Source organism: Nannospalax galili, unplaced genomic scaffold (assembly GCF_000622305.1).
Source record: "Nannospalax galili isolate Female #2095 unplaced genomic scaffold, S.galili_v1.0 scaffold31, whole genome shotgun sequence".
Classification (NCBI taxonomy): domain Eukaryota; kingdom Metazoa; phylum Chordata; class Mammalia; order Rodentia; family Spalacidae; genus Nannospalax; species Nannospalax galili.
Window position 1 is genome coordinate 2376358 of NW_008332149.1, and position 20811 is coordinate 2397168.

Genomic DNA, 20811 nt, shown 5'->3' on the forward strand with positions numbered 1-20811 from the left:
ATAGTGTTTGCTTGTGAGACAATGTATCAGAAGTGAGTATGTTTAAGAAAGAACACTTGCTATGGAATTTAGTGGTTCTGCCTTAAAACCTTAGACATTTTGTAATACTTTAAAAATTTCTTTAAATTTTTATGTGTGTGAGTGTTTTGCCTATGTATAGATGTAAATGCACCCATGTAGTACAATGCCCACAGAGGCCAGATGGAGGCACTACATCCCTTGGAACTAGAGTATTATAGACAGTAAGCTGCCATGTGGTTGCTGGGAACTGAACCCAGGTCCTCCACTAGAGTGGCCAATGCTCTTAACCAAGGAGCCATCTCTCCAATCATGAGGTTTTATAACACTTTTGTTTCTAAGAAAAGACATTTTTAGGCCCATTGTCAATAGTTATTCTACACACACACACACACACACACACACACACATACACACAGACACACACACACAGACACACACACACACACACACATACACACAAACACACACACATACACACACACACACACACACACACACACACACACACACAGACATGTTTGTGAGTGCAGGGAATGAACTGATAACTTAAATTCCCTCCTTGGGGCTGGAGAGATGGCTCAGCAGTTAAGAGCTGTAGTTCTCTTGCAGAGGACTCAAGTTTGATTCCCAGCACCCATGTCAGCAAACTCACAACTGCCTGTAACTTAAGCTCCAGGGGGTCTGACGCTCTCCACTGTCCTCCATAGGCACCTGTATTCATGATCACATGCCCACACACAGGCGTGTACACATGCATACACATAATTTTTAAAAAATCTTTAAAATTCCCTTCTTCCGTATGTGTGTGTGCATGTGCGGGTTCACATGCATGTGTGTATATGTGGAGGCAAGAGGTTAATGTCTAATATCTTCCTTAGTCTCCACATTATTATTATTAATATTTTGGGGGTTTTTTGTGGGTCTTTTTTTTTTCATACAGGGTCACCCTGTAGCCCCAGCTGGCCTGGAACTCGATATGTAGACCAGGCTGGCCTCGAAATCACAGAGAGCTGCCTGCCTCTGCCTCCTGAGTACTGGGATTAAAGGCGTGTGCTAAAACACCTGGCTTTTGGGTTTTTTTTTTAAGATAAGTTCTCCTTGAGCCCCAACTGGTCTGGAACTTGCTATGTAGACCAGGCTGGCCTGGATCTCACAGAGATCTACCTGCCTCTGCCTCCTGAGTGCTGGGATTAAAGGCATGCACCACCATACCCAGCACAACTTTAGCTTTTGAGACAGGGTCTCACCCTGAACTTGGAGACTGCAGATCACCTAAGTTGGCTGGACAGTGACTTAAAAGGGTCTCCCTCTCTCAAACTCTGCAGTGGTAGGATTACAGACACATGCTGCCATGCCTGGCTTTTTTAGTGGGTTCTGGAGGATTGAACTCAGGTCCTCAGGCTTATACAGCAAGCACTTTACCAACTAAGCCCTCTCTCTGCCCAACTCTATAATTCCTTCTTTTATGGGAAAGAACTGACCTTCTTAATATTTGACAGGTACAAAGGAGTGTGTTCTAAGAGTTTGGCTGGTCTTAGACAGAAGAAGATTTCTGTCCTGCTATTAAATGTGCCAGTAGGAGTTCTGGTGAGGACATGGATAGGGGACTTAACTGTCCTTCCCACATGGGTGGGGCCAGATGGGATTAAAGCAGATGCTGGTCAGTCCCTGTGGCACACAGGCCCCCCTGGCCCAACTCTAAAGCAACAGGTTAGTTCACGGAGTGAGGGTTTCCTGTGATGTTTGAAGAAACCAAGTGCTGAGATTTTTCCCAGCCATAAAAAGGAGCAGTGCCGACATCCAGGTTGGGTGATATTGAATATCACCCAATATCACATGGGTGATATTGAAGCAGATGGATGATTTCTTTGGGGGCTCTGAAATCCTTGTCTTTATCATATAGAAATGCAGGTGTCTGTGAAGTGATGGGAGATTCCAGAATGAAGTGTGCTAAGGGTAACCATTAGCACTTTCTTTTTTAAAAGTCTTAAGGCCAGCAACGGGTTTATGTAGTAAAATCAATTTGCACATGGTCTGGCTCTAGTTCAACAAATTCCACTGGATGATATTTTAATCTGAGAGCCCCAAATATAGCAAGGCTTCGATATCTATCATTCTAGTTTCTGCTTCCAGCTCAGTGCACAGGGAATCTCAGGTGTAGTGTGGAGGCCATCCTTGGTGGGTTGGACTGGTTGGAGGGTCGTGGCGGTGGTGGGGTCAAGCTCCTTGTTTCCCTTAACTATTTTCCAAGCTGGAGCACTGGTAGCCACAGGTGGAGGAGGAGGGTGGGGAGGGTTGGCATGTGCAAGCATGCTTTGTGAATGAACTGATGACTGGGGTATCGGCTATTGACTGCCATGTAGGAAGGTTCCAGTAAGTTTGTAATTATGGTGCTTTTGTGTTTAAGATCACACAGCATTCTGGTCTGTTACTTCTTTCTCGTTTACTTGTTCATTTGTTTAATTTACTGTTGTAAAAACACTTAACATGTGATGTGGTGTCCTAACATGTTTTTAAGTGTATGGTACCTTATCCTTGAGCACAGGTTGAATAAACCTCTAGAATATATTTGTCTTGCTTAGCTGAAAGTTTACACCCCATGAGTCACAACCTCATTTCCTCCTCCAGCCCAAGCAACCACCATTCTATTCTGTGAATATATGAATTTGACTAATTTGGATCCCTTGGATAAGTGGGATCATGCAGTATTCCTCCTGTGACTGTTCTGTTTTACCTAGTGTAATGTCCTCCTGGTCCATTCCTGATGCCAGGCGCCATCAGAATGCACAATTGTATATAGAGATCACAGCTTCTATTTTACCCATTAACATTGAGAGTTAAAGTCTTGGCTATTGGGAACAGTTCTGTGATAAATGTGTCTCAGATCTTGACTGCAGTCATTTTGGATAAATACTTAGAAGTGAGGTTTGCTGGATCAGGTGGGTTGTTCTGTTTCTTAAGACTTTCCATACTTAGAGTAACATTTTGTATCCAGGAGGCTGGGGCTATGGCTCAGTGGTAGAGTACTGGTCTAGTATGAGCACAGTCCTGGGTTTAATCCCTAGAATCACAAAAGCATACTTTGAAGTGATCATTTTATAATTTTATATCCCCCCTGCAGTGTGTGCAAGGGGTTCATTTTCCACATGCCCGGTAGCATGTCTTACTATTCTTTTAATAATGATCCTCCTGACAGATGGGAGGCGATAGCTCATTGTGGTTTTGATTTGCATTTTCCTAATGATTACTGATGCAGAGCATCGTGTATACATGTATATGTTTGTAAATCTGTTGACCATTTGTATATCTTATTTGGAGACATCCTTTTGGGTGTTACCTAGTTCTTGGGGGACCTCCTGTGTGTTAGCACATCTTGACCTGGTACCTCTGGGGGATTTCTTTAAGAGAGCCCCTGTCAGAAGGTGCTTCTGTGAATAAGATAAGAGATTTGCTTTGCTGAGAACCTTTTCAGAGGGAGAGGATAAGTGAGGGCTAGAAAGGAATCACTGAGCATCCCTACTGTGGGGCCTCCTTTGAGTCTATAAAACTTAGCCTGGACTTGGAAATAGACATCTCCCTGTGTTTCCTCAGCACCATATCTGTGGCACTATATAAACTAAGGAGTATCTACTTGTACATGTAGTGCCTAGTACACAGTGATACTTGGTACTTCTCAAATGAGTAGGTAAATATAGAATTGCTCCATGGAGTCTGTACCATGATCAAGAGATAGATTCAATCAGTTTGGTTTCCTCCTCACTTGGGTCTTTTGTTTCCAGTTTACTTTTTAAAGCAAGGGATGCAAGTCTTCCAAGAGCTTCTTAACAGTGGATCAGGCGATCCTGTGCTCAGGAGAGCCACTCTTGGTGTTTGGGGTGACTTGTGATGTCGAGTGTGTTTAAAGTGAATCTAGGGACCATCTCAAGCCCAATACATGAATAAGCATCCTTCTACTAGTTGACGTCTGTCTCTTGGCTTGCCAAAATAAAATCTTCTCCCTTGTTCATTATAGGGAATTTAACTTGCAGGATAATAAGTTCTTTTCTGGATTCTCTAAATAAGTATCTTTCTACAAGGGTTGTGCCCCAGTGGTCTGCTTTGAAGTCGTTTGTATTGTGCTTGGGGCCCCTGTGTTATTCCAAAGGAGTCAGCCAGCAGATGGGAGGCCTTTTTGGCTTGAGTTCCTCGACAGCCTTCTGGATAACACAACTTATTTATTACTCTCTCCTCTTCCCATTCCTGCCTCTCCTCTCTCCATTAGAGCGATCACCACACCGGCCCATCCTCCAAGCTGGACTGCCTGCAAATGCCTCCACGGTGGTTGGAGGCGACGTGGAGTTCGTCTGCAAAGTTTATAGCGATGCCCAGCCCCACATCCAGTGGATCAAACATGTTGAAAAGAACGGCAGTAAATATGGGCCTGATGGGCTGCCCTACCTCAAGGTCCTGAAGGTGAGGACTTCTGAATCCCAAGGGGCCTGCAGTTGGGGCCCCCTTGGGGGCTTGGCCAGGTTCTTTGATTTCCTGTTGGATTTCAAAGATGGTTCAGTTTATGGACTGGCTAGTAGAGTACGTTAAGGGATTAGCAGTCATTAGAGCTGCTAATAATGTTTCTGAAGGAGGCTATGGGGGAGGGCATGGTCTACTACATGGGGAGTCAGAACAGTTCGGCTGTTTTTCAGCCCTGAGGTCTTATAGGAGGTGTTAGAGAGACTTGCCTGCACATCTTTAAAGGTATGATGGTGGTACCATTTACATGGTGGTGTGCAGAGTAAATGGGGTGGAGTAGATAGGAAGAATTGGAAAGCTTTAGATACGGTGTTTACTAATGTTGAATTTTACTCTGATGTTTCCTATTGATATAGCATTAGAATGAAATATTAGTAGACTATTTAGATTTTCTTTTTCCAAAAATTCCCTGACCTTTTATGTCCCATTCACATATGGTGCAGACAGTAGGCTGTAGGGTGTGCTTCTACACCCGTAAAATAATGAATGAAGAGAATTTCTTTCCTATTTTTCTTTTTAAAGAAGGTTTATTTTTATTTTTTAATTATGTGTATGTGTGTGTGTATGGGTATGGGTATGGGCAGCTGAGTGCAGGTGCCCGCAGAGCCCAGAAAGGCCCTTGTGCTGGAGTTGTAGGTGGTTGTGAGTTACCCAGTTTGGAGTTGGTCTCCAAGAGCAGTACAGCTCTTAACCATTGAACCATCTCTCCAGCCCCATTCTCATTAAAAAATAAATCTGTTCCCATTTCTGTAGCATCAGCTGCTTTAGTTTTCAGGGTTAGCTTTCTCCTCAGGATGGTGAACATGTGTGGAAGCTACGCCTGCACTAATTCTTAGCCCACTGTCTGCCGTGTCTCCCGTGTTGTTGCTCACGAAGCCTGTCTTTATAGAACAGTCTTCCCGTGGAACTCTCTAGGTGGCTTACTAAGAACCTTAACCAATACAGTGTTCTTTCTTGCCAACAATACCCAGGATCCAAAGTGCTGGAGAAAGATGGGCAGCCTGGGAGCTGCTGACCCGTCCCGGCAGCTGTCGATCACCCTCTTTCACCTTACTCCACCACAAAACTTCTGTTCTTCACCACCCCTTGATTTATTCTGTGCCTCTTCAACCCACAGCCCTTTAGACATAATTAATGGAGGTTGTTTTCTTGTGGTGTGTTGGTGGCGGGACCATAGACAGCACGGAGTCCTTCCGGGTTGGCCGTTATATCCTTTTCCTATGTCTGTTCTAGCACTCGGGGATAAATAGTTCCAATGCAGAAGTGCTGGCTCTGTTCAATGTCACTGAGGCGGACGCTGGGGAGTATGTATGTAAGGTCTCCAATTATATAGGGCAGGCCAACCAGTCTGCCTGGCTCACTGTCCTGCCCAAACAGCAAGGTAACAATGTTTTTGTATTTGTGTTTTGGTTTCTTATTTATTTAAAGAAAATTGGATGTAGAAGGTGAAAAGACTTGGTGCTTTGGGAGGCTGCAGGTAGCTGCTAGAATAACTCTTGTGACCTTGATATATTTATAATGATCTTTCTTTGATGCAGCTGGCACTGTGCCAGTGGCCATGGAAAAATGCCCACAACGTTCAAAGTGCTTGAAGATTATCCTCCACCTGCACCCAGTTTTCAAGTCATTCTTTCTGGTCTTTCTTGTTTGGACTGCACGTTTCCCATGCACTGTATATTTGAATACCATGTGAAATTCACGCTTGCATGCCTGTTGAACTCGTAGTATCTGATTATCAACAGAACTCACATTTCTTCTTACACCAGGTTTTTAGAGAAATATTAATTACTTGAGATAATTTATCCAACAAAATTTTTGTTTTGTTTTGGCTCTATACCTGATCCTGTCCCAAACTTGAGGATAATTTCTCACCTATTGAATGCACCACTGGCCGATATTGAAGGCCAAGGTTAAGGTTTAGCTTGTCGCTGGTCATAGTCACATATTTATATTTTAAAAGAAAGCAGAGTCCTGTTTTCCTATTATCAGGATCATGCTTTCTGCCATATTTTTCCCCAAGGCTTTGTAAGGTAAGATGATTTTTGCCTGAGTAAAATTAACCAGAGCCTAGTAACTAAGATAACCTCACATTTGGTTCCCATAGAGCCAGAGTGATGCGTGAGGCATCCACCTCAGCACACCTATTGTGTTTTGTTGCACCACACATCATTGCAGGTGGAACCCACCTTTACTCAAAATGGGAGTCTGCAGCCAGCCAACAGGACCAGAACCCAAATTAGCCCTCTGGGCACCAAACTTTTGGAAACCCACCTTCAGATCTAAATGGAAACAAAGTCCAAGAGAACTGGACCCTGTGGGCTGATTTTTCCATGCATTTAATTGCATGCATGTCTAGGTGGTGACGCCGGTGTGGTGACGGGCCTGCGGAGGTGAGCTGGCCAGTGTTGCTCAGTGTCTGGTTGTGGGCTTTGTGGATGGGCTGCAGTCGGAATCTCCTGGTGGCCGGCACCCGCTGGAGCCGCTGGCACAAAACCTTGTGGTTCCAAGGCCCCTTCCACAATCATTCCTGTGTCTAGCGTGTTCTTGCTTCCTTTGTTTTCTAGGCCGCCGGTGTTAACACCACGGACAAAGAGATTGAGGTTCTCTATATTCGGAATGTAACTTTTGAGGATGCTGGGGAGTATACGTGCTTGGCGGGTAATTCTATTGGGATTTCCTTTCACTCTGCATGGTTGACAGTTCTTCCAGGTATATACTGTTCTTCTCTCCTTGGGTTTTTCCCTTCCCTTTGTTGATTGCTATAAAATTAACACAGCTTCTGTTCTCAGAAATGGCCCCTTTTATCCATTCCATAAAGATTTTTTTAAAAAAAGAAGAAGAAAAAAAAAAAAAACCTTTAAAATGATCCCCTAGGGATGAGAAAGTTGCCTTGGAAAATTCTCCTACAAAAAGATCCCAGACTTATATTTATGATCAAGTCAAATTTCACCTGTAAAACCCAAAGGGGTCTTAGAGTTTTAGTGAGGCATCAAGATTTGGATCAGCTAGCCCCACCCCCACCCCCCCTTAAGAAGGGAGTTAGATTTACTTTGTGAAATTCAAAGTACTATTTTTTCTTTCCCATTGCAAATTATATTTCGCCACAATCCCATATGTGGTTAAATTGTGCTTGGGCCACTTTGCTTACCTGTCATTGGAGAACAGATAAGTCTATATTGGGGTGCCCCGGGAGGCACCTCTGAATGTAACTGGCTGTGCAGAAGCAGTGTGTTACCTACCTTGGGAATCGGGTGGCTTGGTGCATGTTGCCATAGGGTGGACTCGGTTTGCTTTCACTGCAGAGCATGTTTGTGCCATCTTGGGCCTGATGTTATTTCTGCTCTATGAGAAATAAACATCAGTGAAGCCTGTTGCCTAAACACTGCCGCTATCTTTAACCAGTGCCTCTGTGCTAGTCAAACTGTCTTGACGAACGCTGCATTGCCTCTCATTACCTCTGGAAAACTGTAGAGACTGTGGATCGCCAGCTCATGATGAGGTTCCTTGTTTTTCGAGTACCATGCCTACCTGCTTCCTTTATATCATAAAGCAACTTGATCATTTCATTTTGTGCTGTGCTGCTGCGAGTTTTATGTCTTTGCAAGTATTTGTTTTTCCGATTAAAACGTATGAGCTTTGAATAATAACCATCGCATCCATTTTCCCTTTGGTTGCGAATCTGCTCTGTGAATATTTGCTCTGAAACCATGAGATGCCTCTCCGTTGAGCTTGCTTTTACGTGCGGTGCTGCGTTCTGTGAGTGCCTAACTGGCATTTTGTAACCAATTTGCCTGACAGTACTAGCCCGTTAAGGGGATGCAGCTTGAGAAAATGATGTTTGGAAATACACTGCTTGTAGACTGACCATTTGAGGATGAGGAGGGACCACACCATTGATAGAAGAAGATGCTAAATTAATTACATATACACTCACATGTAGTACTATTTATGTTTTTTTTCTTAAAGGTTGTAATATCAGAAAAGCAAGCATTTTAGTGGTTATTAATATTATATATGTTCTGTATTATGTCTAGGACTATGTCATGGTCAGCATTTATTTAATTGAACAATATGCTGGGCTATATGAAGGGACCCACCAAAACAATTTTGGGCCAGCCTGTTAGATGAATGTGGTCCTCTGGGGGATTTGTTGAGCTTTCCTCTGAAGAACCTCTCCTAGTAAGGCCGCAGCATTGTCGCAGTCTCCTTAGAAACAACAGTAGACATGTTCCTTTGGTTTATGTTGGCTGCACCTGGTAGTCCCACTCAACCCAGCTGCCTAATGGAATGTGACCTTGTGGTCTCCCATTGTAACTCGGTGTCAGCTACTCCCTGGTAGCAGATGCCCACTGAGGCTGGAGACGGTGACTGCCTGGACCATGGTGGTAAAGCAAGGAGCCCTTGATCATTCATTTACATTTGGAGAGGCCCAGGCAGGAGACACATGGCAGCTCTGTGCCTGGGTATCCATCAACATCCACCTACCAATGGGCTTAAGCCCATCTTGCCTTTGGAATGATTCCTTGAGTTACGCTGTGATGTGTCTCTCTAGCGTCCTAACTTATCTGTTCTTCCCCTGTGATCTACAATCTAGCACCTGTGAGAGAAAAGGAAATCACAGCTTCCCCAGATTACCTGGAGATAGCCATTTACTGCATAGGGGTCTTCTTAATTGCCTGTATGGTGGTGACAGTCATCCTGTGCCGAATGAAGACCACCACCAAGAAGCCGGATTTCAGCAGCCAGCCGGCTGTGCACAAGCTGACCAAGCGCATCCCCCTGCGGAGACAGGTAACAGAAAGTAGATAAAGAGTTTGAAGAAACTTACTCCTCTCCATCACCCAGCCAGCTCTTGGATCTTCTCCTCTGCTTTGATGCTGTCTGCCTTTGTCCTTTTCAGCACACGTGGTCCCAACCTGCCACTTTGTGGAGGTTCAGTGAACATGTGTGGAACTTGGAGAGTCAAGTCATGGTGCTGCTCTGGGAGCGGTGAATGGGGTCTAGTTTTAAAGACAAGAAAGGACATTAGTATGATTGTCAGGATGGGAAGTAGGTCTGGAGGCAATGCCCTCTATGTGTGTGTCAAAACTCAGGTACAGTGTTCTTGAAGAATAAGCCATTTTTGTCTCCTGTGATCTATTGCTGCTTTTTTTTTTTTTTGAGACACGCATGAATATTCAGATGGAGCTTATACCATTAGTAGGAAAGACATTCTAGTGTTCTTTGATTTATTGTTTTAAGGCAAGGCCAGAAACCTACAGTCTACAGTACATCCACTAGCGCTCACTTTAAAATGGTCCATGATTTCTTTCTAAACTGGGTTTTGACCGAATCCCTCTGATTCTTAAAATAACATTGTATGCATATATTATGGTAGTGTTACGGGTTATAGGTGTGGCCAGGGATTTGGTGATAAGATTACTTTTTTTAAGGTTTATTTTCATTTATGTGTGTATGTGAGAGTGCCTACAGAGGCCAGAAGATGGCATTGGATCCCCTGGAGTTGGAGTTACATGTGGTTGTGAGCCACCTGACATGGGTGCTGGGAACTGAACTCTGGTTTTTAGAAGAGCAGCAGGCACTCCTAGCCACAGAGCCATCTCTCCGATGATAGAACCGTCACTGTACCAGGAAACAAAGTCTGTCGAAGGTGGATGGGGCAGGAAGTGCCTGGACTCTTTCTTCTTTGGCTATTCATGACGTTATAAGGGCCAGGGATGTGTGAGTGCAAAATATTTAGGAAAGGATTTGAAACTTGAGTCCAATAAGGTGGTTATAATTATTGTTTTTGAAATAACGCATGCAATGGTCAGCTCACTGGCTGTATTTTAGGGTGCGTCTTAGAACTTCAAGGTACTTAATAAACTGCAGATTCATGCCTGGCGTAGTGGCACATACCTTTAGTCCCAGTATTCAGGAGGCAGAGGCAGGTAGATTTCTGTGAGATCTAGGCTGTCCTGGTCTATATAGCGAGTTCCAGGCCAGCTGGGGCTACAGGGAGACCCTGTCTCAATAACAACAAATTTCAGATTCATTAGTCTTAACCCCAGAGGTTTTTACTCAGGAGATCTTGAATGGGGCTGGGAATCTGTATTTTAAATATGTCCCCAGGTGATGGCATATAGTACTTAGGGATATCTCTGGGTTCATCTCCACACTGCCTCTCCTGGAGCTTCAGCTAGCAAGGTCCTTTTAGTTGATAAGGTGCTGGGAAGGGCTGGAAACGGTCTGGTGAACAGCGTTTTGGACAGAGATCTGACAGCTCTCGGCTCGGCCTCAGGCTCCAGGCTGAGAAGGTCCTTGTTGGCTTCCTTGGAGCCATGCTTCCAGCAGGTATTTCTTCTGTAGAGCTAAGGATAGCCTCTAGAGTGCATGCCAATGCAGGTCACTGGCCAGATTGTGCTGAGTGTGGGAAACAAAGAAATTGGTGAGTTTCTTGTGGCCCTCAAGAGTGCTGTTGCTACTTTGACTGACACCACTGTCACTTGTGGGACTGGAGAAGCAGGGATGTGATTAGGGCAAGTTGTTTGGCTGGTTGCTGGGAGAATCCAATCCTAAGATAACTCTTACCTAGCCAGATGCTGCTGTGACTCTAGGCTGAATAGCCAACCCTTCCCCTGTGTCCTTCCTCATATGTTACCTCAGGGCCATGCTGTAGCCTCCACACTGGGACTCTGGTGCAGGGAGTTTAAATAAAGGGGATGATATTGCCTCTCAATTGATTATTTTTCTAATAGGGGAACATGTGAAATCTATAATTTAATATAGCTAAGCCATTCTCCCATAATTATTTCATTGTCCTTTAAAAAATTTATGTTTGTGTTCATGCGTGCGCGTGTGCCTGTGTGTGTGTGTGTGTGTGTGTGTGTGTGTATGTAGGTTAGAGGACAACTTACTGGAGCTAGTTCTCTCCTTCCACCACGTGGGTCCTGGGACTCAAACAGGTCTCGCCCCATGACAAGCACCTTTTTTTTTTTTTTTTGGTCTTTTTGAGATAGGGTCTCCCCGTGGTCCTAGCTGTCTGGCCTCCAGGCTGGCCTTGAACTCACAAAGATCTACCTGCCTCTGCCTCCCAAGTGCTGGGATTAAAGGCATGTGCCACCACGCCCATCTATGACAAGCACTTTTACCTGCTGAGCCTCTTGTCAGCCTCTTCATCATCTTTTAAGAAAAAATGTTTACAACTATTACAGTGTTCTTCCTTGTTTTGCACTAAAGAGCACATACCCTTTCCCTTTGACACAACCGTAGTCATCGTGTTTTTCTTCCTCTCTTCCCAACTGGCTGTTTTTATTATCCATCTCCATGTAAGTTGCCTATTTTTCTCACATGCCTTGTTGTAGACAAAGGAAAAATTAGGCTCCCTCCTCATTTCAGTTCCTTTTTCTTTTTACTCATTATAATTTACTAAGTGCATGGCCTTAACCACATTTCTTGGGCTGGGGATGTCACTCAGTGGCAGAGTGCTTCCCTAGAATGCATGTCTAATCCCCAGCACCATCAAAGAAAATAAAAATTAAGCCAGTTACATGTAAGACAGAGCCTGTCACATTTGCCACTGGCTCCAGACTAGTTGAGTGTCTTTTTGAAATATCCCAGCAGGGTCAGGAGAGAAGTGGGTAAGTACCAGACTCTCTGGATAAATAAATATGGGACATTAATTGATTGAAGGGATGTCCATGTACCTTAGTTCTTCGGAGATGTCAGAGAGAGTGTTACTGGTTCTTCCTGAAGGACTTCCCAAAGCACAGCCCCTTGGGGGAGGAGGGGATGCTTATCGGGTATTGGGATAAAAGAGGAAAAAGCTCCACAAAGGCCTGCAGATAGGTTAATGACAGAGTGAATACCACAGGGATGCCAAGCATGCCTTTACCTGGCGACAGGTGAGCCTATAATCAAACGTCTGGAGGGTGCTCTCAGGCACTCAGGAGGACAGGCTGCAAGTTTTGCTCTAGCTCAGGCTCCTGCCTGATGCAGGTGAAGTCCAGGTTTTGCTCCTCCCTGCCCTGACTCTTACCCTTCCCGCACACAGCCTCTCTCTCCACGCATTCCATTGATCACTGTCCTTTCTAAAACAGGAAAAGTTTGTTTATTCCTGTTGTTTTTTATGGTGTGTGCACATACACGTGGGTGTCTATGGAAGCCAGATGACAACCACAGAACCTGATTTTTCAGGCACCCCTGCCCTTTTTTAAAAAGACAGGTCAGGCCATGCTGGGCAGCAGTGAGCCCACCACCTGTCTCCAGCTCCTCAGTGCTGGGATTCCAAGTGTGCGCCCCATGCTTGGCTTTTCTTTACATGGGCCCTGGAGGCTGAACCATCTCCTTGGCTCTTCTTCTTTTTTTTTTTTTTTTCCTTCTTGATGTTTACTAGCCTGCCCTGAACTTACCTAAGATGGATTTTTCAATTTACATTGTTTTTTCTGGGGTAAAAAGTTTGTTTTGTTTTTAATAACGAAGAAGAAATCCTTTGCCATCTTTTTCAAGTAACCATGAAATTTTGGGGACATTTTATGCACATTGATGGTTGAGAAAAGAGATATAGGTAGCCTGTGGCATCTCTCTACTCACTCTCCACCATTCAAGGTCAGGATTGAACACAGTGTAGACACCTGCCTACCTGTGTGCAAAGTGTGGTAAATGACACCAACATCAGCCAACCAGAGAAGGACACCTTGTGTCTACTGACCGCCAGTGCCCATTGGAAAGTGGCCTTTGTATATCTCTGGGTTGAAGGGAGGGCTTTTCCTTCTGTGATTTCCACAAATGCCTTTTTGGTTCAGGCATGGGTGCAAAAGAGCACAGAGGAAACCTATGTCCTAGTTATTTTCTGTTGCTGTGATAAAAACATTGATAAAGGCCTGGAGAGATGCCCCAGTGGTTAAGAGCACCGACTGCTCTTACAGAAGACCTAGATTCAATTCCCAGCACTCATATGGTGGCTAACAACCAGTTCCAAGGAATCCAACACCTTCTTCTGACCTCCACAGACATTGCATGACACAAGTGCACTTACACACATGCAGGCAATACACTCATACACATAAAATAAAAATAATAGATAAAATATTAAAAAAAAAAAACACTGACCAAAACCAACTTGGAGAAGAAAGGGTTTGTTTGGCTTACACACCGTCCATCATCAAGGGAGACCAAGGTAGGCACTCAGGGTAGAAACCTGGAGCAAAGACCATGGAGGAACGCTGCTTACTGACTTGCTCTCCTGGCCCATGCTCAGCCTGTTTTCTTATTCAGCTCAGGACCTCTGTGCAGGGGTGGCATGGCCCACAGTGGACTGGCCCCTCCCATACCACTCAACAATCAAGAAAGTGCCTCATAGACATGATCACAGGCCAATCGAATGGGGACAGTTCCTCAACTGAGGTTCCCTCTCCCTAGGTGTGTCAAGTTGACAACTGAAGTTATCTAGCATGCCTTGCTTGGATGTGGGCGCCCTGTTTGTTGAGGTTTTGCAGAGTGTATGCCAGCTTCTTCTCTGGAGCCAGAAGCTTCCATAGAGCAGGATTGAGATTCAGCTGTCTGCTGATTGGTTGCATCCAGATGAATCTATATCCTACCTGCTCCCAGGCTCACAAAGGGCTGCAGAGTGTTTGTCCTCAGCCTTTAGCTTCACCGTCTCAGCAGCTGACGTAGGTAGAGTGAGAACCAGAGAAAGTCTGAGGATGTCTTTTACACCTTTGAGACTCTTGGGTATCATGGTGGGATGAAGGCGGAGAGGAAAGAATACTTGATTCAAGAGCCATTCACAGGGCCGTGTATTAAGTGAGCTTGGAATATATCAAACTCAATGAAAGGAAGTTCCAACTTGCTTACTGCTTGGTGACTGAGCATCATGATCTAGAACATTCTCAGTAGTGTAGTCAATTCAGTGTTGTAATGTACTGGTTCTAGAAGACGTCTGGGCAGTTGGATGGTCACGGATGACCTAACTGGAGTCTTCCCTTTTATGAGGATGTTTGGCCTCCTCGTTCCCTGGCTTGGCCCATCTTTTCATTCAGTCTCTGTTAGTTTGACTGAGATCCACCCTGGACTTTGACTGATGGGATGCTCCAAGTAGAGCCAGGACACTTGGGCATGTTATTGTGACAGGTTACTCAAGTGTCTAGGGGCAGCAGAGGCTGGCTAAGGAGAAACATTTTATTACGTAGAGAAACATTTTATTACGTAGAGAAAAGAATTCCACCCCCCAAACCCCTTGAAACTTGTGAGGCTTCTACCTGCCCATAGGAGTGTCGGAGGCTAGACTTACAGCAGGAGTATGTGCACCCTGGGCTTTCTGTTCTGGTTTGGAAGGCCCCCTCCATAGTCTGGGAGTCAGAGGGTTTCTCTAGTCTGCTGTGGTCCAAGAGTATGTGTCAGTCCTCAGGCATAAACACAAACACAGCTCATCCCTCCCTGAAGCATCTCTGCTTCCTATGCTCTGTCCTCTATGAAGTCTCCTCTAGATATTTACGCTAATCCAGAATAAAGAGAAACCACTATTTCTTGGTGGCCCTTGAAGAGAAAAAGAAAAAAAAACAAAACAAAACAAAAAACCGACTTCCTCGCTTAGTCTCCCATATGTTCTGTGGTGATATATGAGAAGCACGTTTAGTTAAAAGCTTGATTTATGGCACGTGGTAAAGAGATTCCGAAAGACAGGGAAGCTGAAGACTGTGAAGAAGTACACAGCTTTCAAAAAAATGCCTGCCAAGATTTGGGTGGGTGGGGAAACCATTTACTAAAGTGTTAGCATTTATTGTCTGTAAGTAACTTACTTCTCACTAACAGTGAAACATTCTTAAGTAAGTTGAAAAGGAAACTCCAGAATCGAAGTTTCTAGATTAGGAATTGAAGACTATCTGGGGCGGGGGGCGGTTAGGATTCTTTTTGAAAAAGAAAAACAAGAAAAAAAGCCATAGTGTAATGGTGCCAAGGTTAAAAAAAAAAAAAAAAAAAAAAAAAGGACTTCCAAGGTGGGGACTCGGAAAGAGACTCCTGAAACATAGGGTCCCCTGGTGAGCCCCTGCTAGAGATCGGGCCAACCCTCCAAACAGGTTTGCTTTCCCAGGAAAGGGGAGTGAAGAGAAAACCAGTCGCACTTTACAGTCCCAGAGGGGATTTTAACAGCACAGTAAAAATGCATGGTGGTAAAATTAAGATACACCTTCGTAGACAGAGAGACTGAGCTCTGTATTTTCGGATACTTTGGGTATTTTCTTACCCTTTTTCCTACTTTGTGTTTTGTACAAAGGTATTTTCCAGACGTGTGCACTAAATCCAAATCTCCACGCTTCATCTTGAACAAAATTCCCACAAGTAAACAGTTTTATATTTTAATAGCGATGACGGCAGCATAGGCTGTTAAGGTTTTTTTCCATGTTATTTTAGTTATTTTGCCCCCGTTTTGAAAGCATGCACATAAAAACCTTGTGGAGATGCTCTGTTCTGGAGTAGGTGTGTGTTTGGTGAACTTGTGCCACAGGTTGGGGGTCTGTATCCCCTTTGGGTCAGAGGTTCTCACAGCAGTTAATGTCAGATTAAATGGTAAATTCCTCTGATATGAGGTAGCCCCTAAATCACATTCATCGTTAGGCAGTGAGCCCAGGTAGCAAGTACATTGAGCTCTGAAGGTTCCACCTGTAGCAAGCTCTTGTGTTGTTTTAATTTCTGAGGCTGGGACTGTTCCCACCTCCATTCGACAGATTAGGAGACCTGGGCTGAGGAGGGTTAAGAGACCTGCTGAGACCCACAGGTAGTGTGTATTTTAACTGGACATAGCCCTGGAAATCTGACCTCAAGCACACAGTGTGGGGCAGCCACTAGGATTGCTCAGTCTAGGGTGGTCACCAGGGCAGGGTACACACAGCAAAGGATACAGAGACACCTTGAAACTGCCTAGAGACACGAGAGAGGCCAGAGTCTTGGCATTAATAACTGATTTTGAGCTCTGTGTGTTTCAAGCCTTTGTCTTCTGTTTTCTGTTTGTTCATGTTTCAGTTCAGATACTTGATAGTCAAAACAATATTTTTGTTAAAGAAAGTGCTTCTTCTAAAACATGAAAGAACATACAATCATGGTACTAAAAACTAAATGGTCTAGAAAGTTCTGGAATAAAACCTATTTCCTACCCTCTTCTCCATTTCTTGATGTCTCTCCTGAGAGGCTGAAAGGTGACCACCGCTCAGTCCTTAGATATACTTCCAGGAATTTTTTAAAAAATAGAGACAGGGTCTTCCTGTAGCCCCAGCTGGCCTGGAACTCGCTATGTAGATCAGGCTAACCTTGATCTCATAGAGATCCACCTCCTTCTACCTCCCAAGTGCTGGGATTAAAGGCAGGCATTAAGCACCATGTCCCCTTTCTTAGGAGCTTTTTAAATGCCTGTGGCCACATCCTGTCCTATACGCCTTCCTGTGAGGGGTGACTCTAAGGGACAAGGCACAGAAGTGCTCATGTGCTTCCCACTTTGGGGCATTAACGTCATCCAGTGCTGTGGCTTCTGTGATTTCCCAATCAGCATCCCCTTCAAACTGGTTTTAGCACACTGCATCCCAACAGTTCAGTTCTGAGACTCTGGGGACCGGTGATGAGGCGCCAGGCTGATGGCCCTGTGAAGACTTCTGTGGCTGCATGCAGCCTTTGCTGGCCCTTGGTCATTTGGGGCCGGTATTTTCTCATTTCTAGGCTGACTTTTACTGGACTGGCTGAGACTTCTTGCCTCTGATCTTCAGGCATGAATTTCTATTACAGTGAGTAGTGATTTTTGCCTGTTCGTATAGAGGGATTTCCAGAAAGATCCTTTTCTTTTTTTGAAAATACCACTTTTGCAAGCATTATTAGGTAGGTGATCCTGATATAGAAGTAGGTAGATCCAGGGAAGATTGTGGGCCAACCCCATTCCAGAATTTCTGGAGCCCCTTTTCTGCGGATGAAGCTTGTGATGTTTTTATGGCCAGTAGAAATTGGGCATATTGATGTTATTTGAAAGTTCTTGGTTTCTGATGCATCCGAAGATGTGGCCAGCCTACCACATCGAGGCTGATATGGACTATGGAAGGGGCTTGGGAGTCAGCTTCGTTATAGCCAGGGCAGGGCTCCTGCTTAGACCGTAACTTTAGTGGGGAGCAGAGTGGACTCCAGTGAAGCCCACGCCTTTTCTAGTTCATCTCTCCCTCCTTGCTTCTGCCATTTGCCTTTGTGATCTGGACCCTTGAGTGTGAGATTCTCAACTACAATCCTTTGGTTCCTCCTCCTGCCCCCCAAATTATTTTTTTGCTTTGCTGCAGTAAGTAAATAAGTGCCACTTACACCATCTGTATAGTAAGATTTAAAGATAGTTCCCCCCAACTTGGGGGTAATAAGATGGCACAGCAGGTAAAGGAGCTTGCCATCAAATCTGATGATCTGAGTTCAAGCCCCTAGAGCCCATGTGGTAGGAGGAGAGAACTGACTCCTGCAAATTGTCTTCTGACCTCTACAAGTACACTGTGTTGTGACATGTGTGTATGTGCACACATAGAAATAAATAGTTTAAAAACTATTAGCTGGGCATGGTCACATATGCCTTTAATCCCAGCCCTCAAGAGGTAGGCAGATCTCTGTGAGTTCAAAGCCAGCCTGGTCTATCTACATAGTGAGTTCCAGGTCAGCTGGGGCTGCATAGGGAGACCCTGCCTCAAAACAACAACAATTAAAAAAAACCCACAAAAATATTTCAATAAATGAATAGCTCTCCCCTTCTAAAAAACTACTCAGAAGTGTACGCTTGTACATTTTAAAGAATAGAAATTTCATATTAAAATGATTTTACCTCTTGGTTAATACTTTTTTTTTTTTTTTGAGACCGGGTCTCATATAGCCCAAGACTGGCCTTGAACTCACTGTGTAGCTGAAGATGAAAGTGAACACCATTAATTTTAATGCCATAAGCAATTTCCTAAATTTCTTACTTGCATTAAGGGTAGTTGGGGTTTACCAAAGAGCTGAAGGGCTTTCTGAATGGGGACACTCCTGGGGGTTATAGGTCCTTGGGTTCCTTGTGAGAAGAGTCTAGGATTCACCATGTGAAAGTTCATCTGGATTCATCTTGGCTGACTTGAATGAGGAAGTGTCTGTATGCCCAGCATGCAGGAGATGGAAGCCAAGGTGACTTGTACATTTTAAAGAATAGAAATTTCATATTAAAATGATTTTACCTCTTGGTTAATACTTTTTTTTTTTTTTTTGAGACCGGGTCTCATATAGCCCAGACTGGCCTTGAACTCACTGTGTAGCTGAAGATGAAAGTGAACACCATTAATTTTAATGCCATAAGCAATTTCCTAAATTTCTTACTTGCATTAAGGGTAGTTGGGGTTTACCAAAGAGCTGAAGGGCTTTCTGAATGGGGACACTCCTGGGGGTTATAGGTCCTTGGGTTCCTTGTGAGAAGAGTCTAGGATTCACCATGTGAAAGTTCATCTGGATTCATCTTGGCTGACTTGAATGAGGAAGTGTCTGTATGCCCAGCATGCAGGAGATGGAAGCCAAGGTGACTTGGTGTGCTGCCGAGGCGGTTCCTATCCAACCTCACATTCAATCTGTCTTCGTCTAGAGAAAAGCAGTATTCCAGCAACCCACAATCAGCCCTGGCCTTCGTGTGGGCTCTGCATGAGATTTCCTTCTCAGTAATCAGCAAGGGGAAACAATGTGCTTAAGAAAATAGTCACTGGGTCAGACGTAGGCTGCGATGGATCAGGGCAAATGAGAAAATAGCTTGGTGAAGCCCTGTGTGCTGCCAGGTGGAAAAGGATCCTTCCTGTGTGGTTATGAATGGAGCTGTATTTTCTTTCCCTCAATTCTCCGTCTCACATGTTCACTACGCTGCTTCCTGAAGTTCAAGGACACAAGAGCCAATCCATTTTCACCAAACAGCCTGGGCATCATCAAGTTTCCAGAAGGACTGGGGAAAGATGGGGAATGACCCTCAGTGCCTGCGTCTTGGGTTTCCTTAAGTAAAAGACCTCAGAGCTGCTGGAATACTCTTCCTACCTGTACCCAACATTCTTTCCTTGCCTTACATTTCTGGAGGCAGAGGCACCATGGAAGAGCTCTCTCCTCAGTGTTTGTGAATCCTTACCTGGCGATTTTTTAGGGCCTTGTACATGCTAGCCAGGTACCCTACCACTGAGCTCAGCCCTGGTGTTAATGCTAGTCTTCATGAGCAAATTATTGCTCTGTGGCCTGAGCAGGACTGAGCAAACCTTGATATCTGAGGCTCAGAAACAAGTCTAGGCAAATGACAATAATGAAGCCAGTGGGGTCCATCTGAATGTTTGTGTTTGTATTGAAGAATTAACATGGAAAGAAGACTTGCCATGATCAGATTTACATAAGAATTTGTGTTAAGCAGAGGCAGGCCAATCTCTGTGAGTTCAAGGCCAGCCTGGTCTATGTAGCAAGTTCCATGCTAGCTGGGGCTATGGATAGATCTCAAAAAGACCAAAAAAGAAAAAAAAAAAAAGAATTTGTGTTTGAAAAAAAACAACTCTGGTCTTAGGAACATATTACTTGAATAAAATCTAGTATGGGTGGGTGGATAGGGAATGGAAATGTAGTAAATTTTCATTTTGGTCCATGATATTTTTTTCTAGTTCCTTCCCCCTTTCTTTGTAAGAATTGATGTTCTGGCTGGGTCCCAGCTCTCTTCCAGCCCTTTCAGGTAGAACCAGGATTACATCTGGGACTTTGTATTTTGTATCCAGGTTTCGGCCGAGTCCAGCTCCTCCATGAACTCCAACACCCCACTGGTGAGGATAACGACTCGCCTGTCCTCGACGGCAGACACCCCAATGCTGGCAGGTGTCTCTGAGTATGAGCTGCCAGAGGATCCGAAATGGGAGTTCCCCAGAGAGAAGTGAGTACTTCCTCTGTACATATCCCCCAGTGAAAACTTAAATATAAATATGGAATATTGGATTGACCTTTTCTTTTCATGACCTTTAGCTGCAAAGGTCTTGTTCTGACAGTGTCAACAGGAGTGGTCTGAATTTCTAAATAACCAACTCCCGGAAAAGAAGAGTGATTTTATATATATACGAAATGGGAGTTCCCCAGAGAGAAGTGAGTACTTCCTCTGTACATATCCCCCAGTGAAAACTTAAATATAAATATGGAATATTGGATTGACCTTTTCTTTTCATGACCTTTAGCTGCAAAGGTCTTGTTCTGACAGTGTCAACAGGAGTGGTCTGAATTTCTAAATAACCAACTCCCGGAAAAGAAGAGTGATTTTATATA

The 20811-nt window shown here is 44.3% G+C and overlaps 1 protein-coding gene across 17 annotated transcripts in view; it reads left to right on the forward strand.

The window, feature by feature from the left end:
* Positions 1-20811, forward strand: part of Fgfr2 (fibroblast growth factor receptor 2) — a 115578-nt gene that overhangs the window by 69885 nt on the left and 24882 nt on the right. For 7 of the 17 annotated variants that reach the window (XM_017796676.2, XM_017796683.2, XM_017796685.2 and 4 more), the window contains 4 exons: positions 4283-4473; positions 5764-5911; positions 9125-9327; positions 20277-20428. In XM_017796676.2, coding sequence (XP_017652165.1) covers positions 4283-4473; positions 5764-5911; positions 9125-9327; positions 20277-20428 — 694 coding nt within the window. Of the gene's footprint in view, positions 1-4282; positions 4474-5763; positions 5912-7094; positions 7240-9124; positions 9328-20276; positions 20429-20811 lie in introns of all 17 variants that reach the window. The other 10 variants (XM_008827282.3, XM_008827287.3, XM_008827288.3 and 7 more) reach the window with 3 other exon arrangements.